Source organism: Trachinotus anak, unplaced genomic scaffold (assembly GCF_046630095.1).
Source record: "Trachinotus anak isolate AG129_WGS33_773 ecotype Australia unplaced genomic scaffold, CSIRO_AGI_Tana_v1 ptg000028l, whole genome shotgun sequence".
NCBI classification, from domain to species: domain Eukaryota; kingdom Metazoa; phylum Chordata; class Actinopteri; order Carangiformes; family Carangidae; genus Trachinotus; species Trachinotus anak.
The window spans coordinates 15556884-15571436 of NW_027273879.1; the positions used below are offsets into that span (position 1 = coordinate 15556884).

The 14553-nt window shown below is 40.8% G+C and overlaps 2 protein-coding genes across 8 annotated transcripts in view; one reads left to right on the forward strand and one right to left on the reverse strand.

Annotated features, from left to right (window-relative positions):
* Positions 1-309: 309 nt before the first annotated feature.
* Positions 310-9168, reverse strand: rassf6 (Ras association domain family member 6). 7 transcript variants are annotated; one of them, XM_071465291.1, is made up of 11 exons: positions 9016-9168; positions 5683-5759; positions 4472-4545; positions 3993-4153; positions 3071-3165; positions 2681-2880; positions 2466-2567; positions 2123-2174; positions 1880-1998; positions 1070-1167; positions 310-709 (listed from the first exon to the last, which is right to left on the reverse strand). In XM_071465291.1, the coding sequence occupies exons 2-11, from the start codon at positions 5735-5737 to the stop codon at positions 634-636; spliced, it is 1032 nt and encodes a 343-aa protein (XP_071321392.1). In that variant the 5' UTR covers positions 5738-5759; positions 9016-9168; the 3' UTR covers positions 310-633. The 7 variants fall into 7 exon arrangements, with proteins under 7 accessions (XP_071321392.1, XP_071321389.1, XP_071321387.1 ...); XM_071465288.1 differs by having other exon boundaries at positions 4472-4550; XM_071465286.1 differs by having other exon boundaries at positions 4472-4550; positions 5601-5759.
* Positions 9169-13063: 3895 nt separating this feature from the next.
* Positions 13064-14553, forward strand: part of musk (muscle, skeletal, receptor tyrosine kinase) — a 36213-nt gene continuing 34723 nt past the window's right edge. The window contains exon 1 of the mRNA XM_071466532.1: positions 13064-13195. Coding sequence (XP_071322633.1) covers positions 13114-13195 — 82 coding nt within the window. The 5' untranslated portion in view covers positions 13064-13113. The remainder of the gene's footprint in view (positions 13196-14553) is intronic.

Consider the following 14553-nt stretch of genomic DNA (forward strand, 5'->3'; position numbering starts at 1 on the left):
TTATTAATCATTTCAGTGTATTTCCTCAACATTCATCCTTTGGAAGAAAATTTGGCTGCACAGAGTGGGTGAGGGATGAAGGGGCCACCAGCCTCTCAAAAATTACATATGTTTGTTAATTATCTCCCTAGTACCCTAAAGGAACAAGTAGCCATATTGGTGGTCATTATTTTCACCACATTTCGTTTGAGTCATCATTGATATACATTTTTTTTTCAATCTGCATTTGTTTATGTAGGTAGATCAACTATCAGTTAAGTCAGTGGCACATTCCAGCCTCCACAGACAGAAAGCACAACACACAAGTAGTGATGCTGGTCCCGCAACCTATATTTATTCATGAACACACAACACTTATTTACAGTAATTTACAACAGCATATTACAGTTAAAAAAAAATCATATAGTAAATAAAGACTATGTATAAGTGGCCCCATTCGTAACCTTACGATCTGAAGAAGTACCATGTATTTTGTTTTTCTGTAGTGATATCAGTGATATCTTTACCAAAATATTCACCTTTGTGTTTCACATCCAAACTTTTGAAAAGTTTTCCATGTCCGCTCTTTCATCTTTAGACTGGTGCCGAGATGAGTGACGGGTCTCTTGTGACAGTAATTCAGCTCAACAGAGGTCAGACACTGGTCTCAATGTGAGGTGACATCTTAGAGCTCAGCATATGAGACAGGACTCTGTGCTGCTGGTGGTATCTGACACGCACACACACACACACACACACACACGCACACACACACACACACACATACAGCCAATGAGTGAGCAGCAAATCAACAAAAGGTATTGTAACATATTGGCTCCATCATCTGGCCTGGAAATGTTACTACAAAGATTTAATTTTGTGTGAATATACAGTGGCCTGTGCACATGTGTTAGACAGGTGTGTGGGAGAATGAAGTCATGCAAAACATGGCAGTAACGTGTAAACTGTTTTACACACACACACACACTTGAACCTTTCTCTATGACGCTGTAGGTCCCAGTTCTCTTTTAAATTATGGACTAAAGCAATAAACCACTGGTCAAGTGGCTCGCTGAGGTCAAACACTTACTTGCTGATGACCCTCTGTATCTCTCTGTTCTCCTCCTCTCTGAGTTTCAGCAGAACCTGCTCCAGGAGAGGGAGCTCCAAGTTCAGGTACTGGGCTACCTGACAGAGAGAGACAAAACAAAGTCAGTTTCATTTGCAAAAGGCTGATATTGAGATCGCGGAACAGATCCTTGGCAGGTAAGAGAAATAGCAGACATTACACTTGCATGTATGATAGTGTAATGTCTGTAATTATAAAACAATATTAATATAATAATAATGTAATTATTCAGAGCTGTTTGTTATACGTGCATATATAAATCATGTTAATCTCTCTCTTATTATTTGCTGCTGCAATGACTTTATTCCACATGTTAACAAAAATAGAAAATGATCTACGTCTAAAGTTGATTTGTATGGCTTTTAAAGCTTCCACTGACTCTGCACAGTACATTTAATTTACTTTTTTTTTTTTGCGTTGCTTAAACACATGTGTTTACATCTCTAGACACAAGACACAAATAAATCAGACCTTTTTCAATTATGAGAGGAATTAATGTGCAAGTCTATTTAATTTTATGGCTACTTCACATTTACAACATTTTAGATGGGCTTGAACTAATTCATGCAAATGGTGCGATATGCACAGCATCAACTGTGCAAAAAAAAAGTTCTGTCCTGACAAAACCTAAATGAAGCTGCATCAGAACATCTGGATGGTATGTCTTTCTCTAAGACAATGTTTTGCCAGCAGTGGCTCTAGATTTGATGAATATATGATAGGACTGTTGCTCTATGTCAGCCCCTTGGGAGGCACGGCTAGCACACTCACATCGTTGCTGACTTCCTGTTCGTCCATATCCATCAGAAAGATCTTCATGATGTCATCAGAGGGCCCCTGCAGTATGCGCTCCCAGAGGGGCTGGTCTCTGTTACTGAGCTTCCTCTTTTCTGGACAGAACACATGCACACAACACAACATCAGGCTAGCATTTTGCTTTAGCATCTTTTTTTTTTTTAGCATTTAGCTAATTATTTCATTTCCAGTGTAAATCTGGTACCAGACAAACCTTACCTCCACTCTGGTGAACACAGTACAGGGCAAACTCCTGGGGGTCGTTCTCTATCTGTAGGATGATTATTTTAAACATGTGAATGCTCAGTTCTGATTGGCTGATGAAGGTTTGTACTTTCATTTCTTTTTAATAAATCATATTACTATATTTCTGGTCTATTTAAGAAAAAAAATAATCCTGTCTTATAAAGATGTGCAGGGTGTACATGCATTTTACTGATTGGTGCCTGTTGATTAAAACCTGCTGTATCCCTGTTGACATTTATATCTATTTAATACGTATGTTTGTTATACATAACTGTACTATACTCACTGCACTTTAAAATTGTGCACAAAAACTCACCTTGAACTTGTTTAGCAGTTGTTCAATGACCCTGTTCGTGGTCATTCTGCTGGAGATGCGAACTTTAGTCGGAGTACCGAAGGACGGTGTGAAGATGGAGGTCTGGGGGAAACAAAAATTGACTGGTGAGTTACAGTACATATGAAGTAGGGGAAAAATAAAGAGGTACATGGATACTATGGAAAGGCAGGGTAGAATGATGAAAGAGAGCCTACCTTATAGTTATAGAAATGTCCATTTATAGAGAAGCGATGTTGTCTTTCTTTCTCTTTTTGTGCCGCCGACTTCCCCCTACTCCTCCTCCTCTTGACCAATGAGGCGTCACTCATACAGCGAAACAGGTTGGACTCCGCCTCCAGCTCCGGGTTCTTCTGCCTCACAGGACGCAGGGTGGTGGTCTCATAAACAGTACGGCCTTTGGAGGGGTACAGTGTCAACATTTGGTATGAGGTTAGATTACAGTCTATAAATTGTTTTCTATCGGGATTTAATTAATTATCTCTAACAAATTCGATAACTCGCCTCAATGTGATGCAAAAGTGAGAACTTTTAGTGAACGTTGTAATGGAAACATTATGGTGATATGGGAGGAAAATAAAAACAACCTGGCGGGTCATTGTTGACCACAGTTTCCTGCGGCGTCTCAGACATCTCATCTATCTGGTGGAGGTCAACATATTCTCCCCATCTCGTCATACCCCTGCAGAGAGACAGGAGATTGTCTCAGAAACATGAAAGAAACAAGTTGTACATACGAATCTCACTGGTAATAGAAGTGTCATTCACACAACTGTTGATCTTGTTTTAAAAGCACGTAGGACAAATACTCTCTCTTGCTCAAGTGGAGGTTAGTGGTTATTCACATGTGAGCATGGGCCCTCCGCTGTGCTCACTGCACTTCACGAGTGGTTACTCAACAGTTGAGTCTCTCTCCTTAATCCTGAAGCACGTACTTAAGACAATGACTGCTAAAGTTGGGAAAAACAAAAGCAGCCATTGTTCATTGACCACATCTGTAGCCCAGTATCTGTACACAAGTGTCTCTCTAATAGTAGGACAATGAAAAACTGCTGCACCCTAAAACTAAATACATGCCATTATAAAATACTTGTACTGCCAGTAGTCTAGTAAAAAGTATAAAAAAGCATAAAAAATATAGTTTGATGTAATTCTGTTGTTTGGTGTGTAATTCCTATGCTGATATGATTCCAGCAGCAAAACAGTGTGACACATACAAGTGCAACAAAACAGCTTCATGCTTTTAAGGTGTGTGTTGCTCAGTTTGGACTTGCTGAACTTCTTTTCCAAAACCGAACCCTTTAGTTTTAACATGTTGCATCCAATATTTTTCTTTGTGTGGTGAGGGGGGGGGGGGGGGGGGGGGGGCTGGCCTTGTTTGTAAAGATTCAGGATTTGCTGAGAGTAAATAAAATCCAGAAAAGCTTTAGGACTTTAAAAGCAAAGACTCTTCACATTTAGAGCTGTTTTTCTGACATATTGGTATAATACACGAAAGCTGAAATCAACCTCTTGTTTCCCAGCGGGCTGACTGGGCTAATGGGGTCAGGTGAGATCAGAGGAGCAAAGGGAAGCATCTGCTTGTCGTCTTGTATTTTCAGCCTGATGGGTCTCCGCACCCCCCAGGAGATGTTCAGGAAACCCTCCACTACCACCTCTCCATCAGCCTCCTGTTACAGAGAAAGACAAGTAGACACCTGTATGGTGTGTAATTATAGTCATACATTCAATCAACGCACCACTTTTATGACCAAGATTTGTGTAGCAGCTATGTAATCTCTAGCTAGGGGGTCTTAAGAAGCTATTTATGTTTACACATTTCCCTAAAGTAACAATTTTCACAAGGTGAGAAGCTTGTTGAGTGAAACATGGTCTGACTGCTGCCGAGTTTTGACAAATATCCAAATGCAGTAACGAGCCAAAATAGGAGAAAATATGAATTACTGTAAAACTACATGGAAAATGTTTTAAATATCATTTAAACCCACCTGAGAGTAACTGAGGTGCAGCTGAGTCTTGTCCTTGAGGAAGCAGTTGTAGGTATTCAGCAGTGAGAGAAACTCTGCTCTAAAATGAACACAACAGCCGTGAATGAAAACACACAGCATAACACAGCTCAAAACTGTAATGTTTTTACACTCACGGTCCAGTTATGGCTGATCTGTAATAAAATCAGAGAATTCTAAATAACAAAAATGTTCTGTTCTGCTGTGTCCCTTCAAGAAACAGCCAAATCAGGACTACTGCACGGGAATATGTGACAACAATCATGTGTTTGCTTCTCCCTGAGCTTAAAGGAGCTGTTTGTAAGTGTTACATAGCCAGTGTTAGCATTAACAGCTGTTTACCCACTAGTCTTGCCAAGAGCTTCAGCCATTGTTGTGTTTACAATACCAGAGGTTATAAGAATAGAATTGGAAGCAAAACAAGAAACAAGAGGGTTGGTTTCCACAGCTCTTGGTGAGTAAAGGAATAAAGTTTGACGCTGAAGTCGCAACTTTTCTTCTAGACTGGAAAGCAAACAGACGTTTGTGCTCATGTTAGTTATGAAGTACTCGCAAAACTTACAAATAGCTCCTTTGACAGTGACTAGTGCAGTACAATTTCAGTGGGAATTATGGTACTTTTCACTATATTACATTTATCTGAAAGCTTCAGTTCTGGTTACCTTTCAGATTAAAAACGGACATAAAACACATACAAGAAGAAGAAGCTTCTAAAATACGTTTGCACTTTCAAAGATTCAACAGTTATGTGACCCCTTCCGTAAAAATCTGTGTCTTGTCATGGCGGCTTGTCACGTTTTCAGACGTCTTTGAGCTGTTCATGGTTCCAGTGGAGTGATTTCCCCTGTGAACTGCTTGAGTGGTTTAATTTAAAGGAAGTAAAAATATCCAGCATTTCACACGATTGGGAAATACTAGACCAGACTATTTATAAAGGAGTGAGAACTCGCTCTACCTCGACCATAATATGCTCTAGGGCCATTTTTCTGCTGAACAAATGCTCAAATATATATATATATATATATATATATATATTTATATAGTTTGAGCAAATTTAGCTGGCAATCGTTGCACTTTTACTTAAGTGTGATTTTAAATGCAGGGCTTTCACCTGGTATTCATAGTGAAACTCTTGTAATTGGTACTTCTCCTGAGTGCTTGTTCCACCACTGATTGAGTCTCAGCAGACCCACCTGGACAGTGTCCTCCCGTCTCCTGCCTGGACCACAGGGAGCAGAGCTGCTTCATTCATCTCTGGTCGTATCAGCTACTGCAGAGAGAACAACAACAACAACAACAACAACCTCTGTAATTACTTCATGTGGGCACAAAATAAGAGTAATCTCCAGCTTGAACCCAGGAGAGAAACAGTAAAGGTTGTCGACTTGTTGAATTGTGTTTCAGCGTGTGTGTTGCTGTTGTGTACAGGCTCCTAAATAAAGACACCTGACCAGCATTATGTCAACCTGGAGCAAGGAATGCCGCTGAAAATGAACAACACTACACTTGTGCAACCAACATGTGTCACTCCCCACTCAAAATAAACAATATAATTAGAGTCTTACCTTTTCTAACATGGCAACTCAGAGCTCTCCTCCCGACTCTCTGTCTTTGTCTCTGCCTCTTTCTTCTGCCTGGGCTTTAAATATCTCTTTCCAGTCTCTCTCCCTGTCGCTCTCTGAAGTTTTTGTGTTATATTTATCCCTCTCTCTCTTTCTCTCTCTCTAGCCGTGCCTTTGCTCTTTCACTTTCTTTTTTTTTTGTGCTTGCCTCCAAGAGATTTAATAACAGTACTCCACCCAGTAACCAGTGATGACAGTGTAGACCCAACCATCTGTTTATTCTTCGGTCAGAAACACTGAAGTCTGTGCCTGCGAACAGATTGTAGGAATTTCCACGTGGCCTCTCTCTCTCTCGCTCTTTATCATTTTTTTTTTTTTTTTTTTAGGTTTCTATCTTTTCTGTTTTTCTTTTTCTCTTTCTCCTTTTCCTCTGAATCACTGTAAACGACACAGCAGACTGGAAGGAGCCTCTTTGTCCTTTGCTTTCACTCTTTCCATCTCTCTCTGTCTCAGCCTGTTTGCTGATAAGAAATATCTCAGGTATTCAGCAGCTGTCATCCCAGCAGCCCCACCACTCCCTGCTCTGACTGACAGCTCACTCTCATACAAGGGAGGACGAGCCATTTTACACCAGCGAGAACAACACTTAAAGGCGCAGTACGCAACATAAAAAAAGGTCCAAAACTATGTGTCTATATGTGAATTTATCACATGTGAAATGCTGTGTCAGATGTGGTATTACTAGTAATAAATACAATAAACATGTAAAATTTGAAAGTAGAAATTGTTCCATAAAATACGGAATATACACAAAAAGGCAAAAATAAATATCTTTAAAATCCATGCAGTCAGTTTAAACTCCAGCCTCATGTAGATACCAGCAAGTACCCACATGGATGTTGTACTGTACATACACATGGCCAGCCGTGAACAGGCATGGTTAATAAGATGAAGTTTGAAACTGTACCTCTGCAAGACCAATATATGAAAGCGAAAGAGCTAAATGATTGACAGGAACAGGAACAGTAGCATTATTTTTATTATCTTTATTTCCTCATCAGCTGAGGGAAAGGAAGGCGGGTCAGATATTATAATGTGCTACCTCAATACTTTATCTTCATGCATGTACAAAATGCATAATGTGTCTGAGAAACACTTTAATCTGCCTTTCTTTGTCTGGCTCATAGCAGGGATGAACGGGCACCTGACCAGGTGCAGTGCACCGCACCACAGTGTGCGACTGCCAATGACCGCTTTGGAGCTGCTCATTTGCTCATTTCTAAATCCTGGTTGTATATGTGTGTGTCTCAACAGACATGATATGCAGCATTGCTGGTGTACTCCCATGCAATAAAGGTTAAAAAATATCATAAATTATTATCATGCATTTTTTGGTACACCATGTGCAGGAAGTTCAGAGATGCATGTCTTTTTCTTTCGTGTCTAACTTGACTAACTTCACTGTGTCTCTCTCAAGCCTCAACATGCAGGTTTTAAGGTGACCTGGAGCACAGGCATCACACATGCGAGTGTGTGTTGTCTAAAGTCTTGTCAAAAGTCAGAGCAAAGCCAGCAATAAAGAGGATAAATGGTCAACATTACAAAGTCAATAACGGGTGAGAGTTCACAAATCCAACACAGGCTGTAGCAGCCTTAACCTTAAGGTGAATGAACACAACTGCTCCAAACCTGAAGGCCAGAGGACAAAACAAGACTGTGAGTGATTTCAGATGGATTTAAAAGAAATATGTCCTTCATGGAAAACACCTTGTTAAGAACTACTTCAATCGGCCATTTCCCCTTGTTCAAAGCCACAGTGGACTGTTCCACTTCACTGCTACTGAGGTATTGCCACATGAGTTTAAGGTCTTTTTTGCAGTGGTGCCAGCTGCTGAGAGAGGTGGAAACATTAATGAATCAAAGAAACCCAACTGGTGGCAGAGATGAATAAGACCTAAGTCATGTCCTTGTGAGGCTTATGACAAAACAAATTTCTTGGATGGAGGAAAAATGGAGAGATGATGGTCCAAAATGTAACGAGCCAAACCGTTGCAAAGAAGATTCTAGATAACACTGTAATTTTTAGATTATTAGATATGCTTTATATTAAATAAAGGCCATTGTAAGCCTGTGAGATTAATGTAATGCAACATTTGGAAAGCAAGTACACGAAAATCACTGATAGAGAAGGTGGAGCAGAGGGTGCGATGTTTGCACACAGTAGAATACAAGCTTTTTTATTGTCAGCTGTGAGCCAGAAAACATAGCCAGCGGGAAAAAAGCCAAGGTACACGGTGACACACCCAGTTTCTCCCTTTGCTGCCGTCCTGTATGTCTACCCCCCCTCTCTTTCTCTTTCTCCTTTACTCCTCTCCTTTCTGTCTTTCTTTGTCTGTACCGTTCAAGCATGTCACACTTGCTCCTTCTCAAACACATGCACAGATTTGACCTGGTTATGAAATTTTAGAAGAGTGCCCTCTGTTGAAATGTTGTTCCTCTGCTCCTGAGTTTTTCTGAGCTTTGTCTCATTGAAATAAAAACCATTTGCTACGATACGTTTGTTGTGAGTTACAGACCTTTATCATTTCCGTTGCAATACTTTCCCAAAGATATGAAAAGGTTATTCAACCTACGCACATAAACTGTGCTTTAATACTGTGTAACTTTGGTTGCATTAATTCTGGACTGGGACATTGATGCTCATCTCATGTTGTTGACAAAGAAAGCAGAAGTAGCTTGAGATTTATATGCATTCATAAGATGTGAAGAGAACTAATGGGACATTTTTCAGTGTCGAATGTAATCGTATGAACTGGGCACATGCAGGAAAGTTTTGTCTTAATGAATCCATAAATTGTCATTTTGTTAGGAGATAACCGTAACCCTCTGTGGTTCCAGTTCAGCGGCGCACTTTAACACACTGAGGGCATAAAATGAAATGATCAGAAACACACTCAGTCCTACCTGACCAGCCAGTCTCTCAGTCTTCTAACAAATGAATCTGGTTCACTCCATGTTTGAGGTCTTATAGTTTGTATATGTGTGTGCGCGCGCGTGTGTGAGAGTGAGTGTGTGTTCATAGGTTCAGAGTACAGTGTATGTGGTAGGAGGTGAACTTGGAGCAGCTGGTTAATTATTGCAGGACACGTTGAGACAGCATTGAGAGGGAGGGGCTGAATGACACCTGATATGACTCGCCTGCTTCGTGTGTGCATGTGTATGTACACCTACAGAGAGAGAGAGAGAGAGAGAGAGAGAGAGAGAGAGGGAGAGAGAGTCATTCATTGATATAAAATCTTTCAGCCAATAAAGACTGCAAACCTTTGCTTACTTGTTTGTTTGTGATGCCCACATGCAACACATCATGGAGTGGAAAGCTAAAGCCATGCTAGCTGTAACTGAGAGGCCTCTATAGCAGCAGCAGCAGCACTGTAGAATAGATAACATACAGCCAGATCTAGTGGATCTAGTAGGGGAAGAGAATTGTAATCCAGGGAAGCTGCCTGAAGACAGTGTAACCAACACACAAACACACACACACACACACACACACACACACACACGCTGGTCATGGTGCTGATTGTCATGCACCACATTCTGACTCAGGTTAAGTGCAAACAGTGGATAATGCCACAACACGAAAGGTGTTGCAGTTAATCCTTCAGGAATGACTTGGTGTGTTGAAGATATACCCGACTCCCTTGTGCATGAAGATTAAATAACAGATTTGGGAGATCTTCATGTTGATGGTGTTAATACCATAGAAGGTGCTGTTTTAGATTATTTTTATCCCAGTCTTACTATAAGGAAACCATTTCCTACCTGTAGTACCACGGTGGTCAGTCATTTGTCCTTTATTTTTCTGCATGCCACCCTTTGGCCAAACATTTGAAAAGCCTCATATTAGTTTTCATTTTTATGCAGATGATTTTTAGATCTGCTTCTCCTTCACTTCCAGTAATATGAGCAAACTGAGCGAACTGAGCAAACTACACCAACTACAGATAAAAACAGATCATCAAATAACTTCCCTCCATTAAACTAAGACATGAATAATAAATCTTAATCAAATGTCTTCACACTTAGGGAAATATTGGTGTCACACTTGATAACAGGTTTAACTTTGATTGCCATGTGAAATTTGTTGTTCAATCTTTTATCTGCAAAGCCCTGTATTTTTTTTTAATGCTCACCCATAAGGATTGTACAGGGCCAGCTCCTTTGTTTTGAGCCTGAGTGCAGCTTGAGATTAGTATTTCTCAAGGCCAGGGTAAAAACCGTAACAGACCAGGCCTTTGCAGTCAGAGCCCCGTGACTCTGGAACAGGTTGTAAGTTCTTTGTGAGGCCTTTTGTAACTTATTAAAGTGCTGCATAATTAAAGTTACGATTTTTTAAATTATTTTCATGGGGAACAGAAATTTGCTGATGTTTATAACATGATAATGTTGTGTGCTCTACTGTTTTCTCTTTATTCCCACACAGGGACAAAAATGTGAGCTACAGAGCAGCTCCAGGGGAGCAAATCTGGCCTCAGTTTCTTGATGTGGGAACTTCAGCTGAGAGTGTCATAGATATTCTGCAGTTGTTCTTTTCTGTACAGTTCTGCCCTAAAGCAGCAGTTTAATTTGTCATTCACAGATGTTTGTCCTTGTCAAAGCTCAGACACACACAGGACTCTAATGCATGACTCAGAGGCACTGATGAAAAGGTCAAACAGTCCAGGTTTAATTAAAGGCAGTGCAGGAAAGAGCAGGTAAGGACTTAGTTGAGGGTCAGCAGGAAGGCAGGGGTCAGTAACAGAACACCAGGGTGAAAGATAAAAGAGTACAAGCAAAAGTCAAAGTCCAATAACATACAGGAGGTCATGGAAGAAAAAAAAAAGTTAGGAAGCTACAGCTGGGGTGGCACAACAGACAGTCTGGCAGTGTGCAAGCGGAAGTGGAGCAGTATATACTGTATACTGGGGAGGTAATGAGGGATGAGGTGAGAAGATGGGTGTGGGAGAATGAGGTGGGGAGGACTGGCGGGAGTAGCGGGGTCTGATTGAATGTGAATGGCAGAGGGTGAATGAACAGTGACAGTCCTGGTGTTTTCAACATCACCAGTGACACATGCCTACGTGTTTATGGCCTCAGAAAACAGCTGTTTTCATAAGGCCATAACTCTTATGAAACAAACAGCTTTGTCCTACCTCTGTAAAATTATGCACCTTTGTGTGACTCAGTGCTCCACAATTAAACAACACACAAGATGACGCAAGATGATGCATGTAATGCAGACACACTGAGCCGCAGCCAGGTGGAGCTGTTTAGCTGTAAGCTCCATGCAGACAGTAGGCCCATGGTAATCTGGGACTGCAACCCAGGCAGGATCCAAACTGAAAGACAGAATATTATTTTTTCATAATTTTATTTATTTTTTTATTTTATTTTACAAATACATTAAATATTAAATAAGTAAAATGGTTTCTAACATGTGTGCAAAACTCAGTTTAGTGCAGTGTTATGATTCCTCCTGAGGAGCAGTTCATGTCTGCGGCAGCAGAGGGAGTCAGAGCATCAGATGTCCAGAATCATTCTGCTGAGTCAGTGGCCCCTGGCAAAGAAGTAGTTTAATGCTGTGAAGTTTTTCTTTTTTTCTGTTGGCCTGGTTTTGGTTCCTGCCATGTGCTTGACATATTTTAGTGATGCGTTGCCTTCATTTGAAAACAACAATAACACATCAAAAAGAAGCTCACTCTTCTTTTACGCCATTCAGTGCAAATGATCTTACATGACAGCACCACCTAGTGGTGTGAAGCCTGATCAATGACAGCAAACGCACACTGGAGCTGGGCTGCTTTTCGTGCCGCATATGTGAATGTTATTTTACCTTTGACATGAAGCTTGAGAGAGATGAGAGTCTCAAATGTACAAATAGATAAGAATAGAGATAAAGAAGACTTTGCCTAAAAACTATAACCTGCTTTGTCACATGACAAGACAAAACACATAACACTACTCATGGCAACATCAGCGTCACAAGTGATGCGATTGTCCATGAGCACAAAACTTCATTTAAATGTTAGAAACAGCTAAACCTACTTAACCACAAAAAAAGATCTAGATGACAGTTTTGCCTTCACAACAATGTGACAGGTTGACTGCGCCTGTTGAAGGAGTACAATGGTCGGCCGCCTCCATCCAAAGGAGCAAATGAAGTGAAATGCCATTCCTTTCCTAAAATAAAACAGGACATACAGGCTGGCAGGCAACAGGTGGACACAAAGGCTGTGTGTGTGTGTGTGTGTGTGTGTGTGTGTGTGTGTGTGTGTGTGTGCCAAAATATAACAGTAAATACCTGTTAAGTCGTGAGTTGGGATATGTCTGTAAATGTGCTGAACTGAATTGCATATGAATGATAAGAGATGATACAAACACTATTTTGCGATCTACTGTATTTGTATCTTCTTTGCTTGTGTGTCCTGACACGTGACTCTTGAAGTGACTGTTCCCCATATTACAGTGTGTTGCACCTTAGATTAGATACTGGATTGGATACTAACTGGATTGTGGATGAAAAATAAAACTGTGTTTTTATCTTTTTTCAGTCTTTTTCTTCAGTTTTTTCAGTGTTTTAATTTAACGTAACGTCACTGACATAAATGTGACTTATCTAAGCCGACATGGCACCAAAAAGCTAAATCTTTGATGCTGTTTGTCCTTAAGTTGAACTTATAAACAACGGACTGACACTCTTGTTGATTACTGTGAATGTGGATCTCTCTCTAGCACTGGAGCCTTTGGAGCTTAGAGCGCAGCTACAAAACCTGAGTGACTGAACATGGGGACAGCAAGCAGCTGCCACTGTCCATCACACACACACACACACACATACACACTCACAGTGACTGAGCTGGTCCATGTTGAGCACAGAGCTCATGGCTTTCCCTGGCTGAGACACACGCAGTGAAGAAACACACCAACAAGAAGGTCTCTATACCTGCCATGGGAATCTAACCACCAGCTTGTATTGTGTGTGTGCCCAAAAGCTTTGTCCAGACGGGTCATTGGAGAGCAAGTATGAAGACTGTGGAACCCGTTTCAGTCATACAGATCCTTTTTCTGCTGGTTCTGGTCACATCAACCTACGGCACACAAAGAGGTAAGAGAGGTTTTCATATGCTGGTACTCAGTGAGCTTTTAAGTGTGTGTGTTTTTTTTCAGCGTAAGTTATCAAAAGCGTCAAATACACTCAGGTATTGTACATAAAAACACTATGAACTCTTAGCACTTCATTCAGTCATTTTTAAAGCCTGTTTAAGATATAAAGGCCGTTTGCATGATCTTCCCTCTGCCTGTGCACACATGTGAGTAAACACACTGAGCTCAGAAGCCTTAAGATCGACTCAGTCGATGATGATTTAGATGAGGAGAAAAGAAGTATCACAGAGAGCATCCTTTATTCTTGCATCCATAGCTCACCTTCTCTAAGGACTTTTCCTACAGACAGGTTGCAGGTTGACTATCCCCGCATGTATAGCGCTGAGATCACCTGTTTTCCGCTACATCCTGCGGGGAAAAGGAGAAGGTGTTTATAGACCTGCATAGTGTAAATGTGACTAAATCTATATCCTTCCTACACTCTGGCATATCCTCTCTGCAGGCTGCTGTAAAGGTGATTCGGGACCGGCTATTCACCTTGCTACAATTTCTTTTCCTAATGTCTTTTCCATATGATTGGGACACCTTCACACCACAGCTCTGCTGTGAGCGAACATGACATCAGAACCTGTTGCGTAAAGTGGGCGTCATATCATTTATTCCTTTATTTACTGTAATTAACCTCTTATCTATTTTGTCTTTTGACTGGATCTTCCGGATCAGATCAGGACATGTGAGGCGGGGTACCATATCAAATGCTGGCACAATTTTATAGGCACATGCACAGGCCTGCAGAGCTGACCATAGACATACAGTACATGTTTTAAAAGTAGAGATATACAGTACATGGTGCACACTGGCTTAAGGAAACAGGTGGTGTAGATGCTGTCACATTCTGCCTGGGTGGTTACGGTAGCTGGTGAGCTGGGCTCGGCTGGCACTGTGCAGGGCCGGATTTGGCAGATGACCTGTGCTTTGCGTAATATGCCAATGATTACAAGGCTGAAACCAATGTGAGTGGCATCTTTCTTGTCGTTACAAATCACCGACGGCGTCCTGTCAGCAATAATTTGTAGATATACAAGCGAGAAAGGTGATTTACCTGCCAATTATGTGTCATCGGTGAAAAGTGACCACTGATCATGTTTTGCAATAAAAAAAACATGTTTAATTATGTCAAGATTAGGGCTGCACAATATGCAAAAAAAACCCAATTATATTGCAATTATTTTCGGCAGATGCGGGAATTGCAATATGAGTCTCGATTTCAGTTGGAATGATGGTTTTTTTCATTTCATTTTCACTGAAAAAAATGAAATTAAACGATAATTATGTGATTTTTGTTGGGGCTTGTTCCAA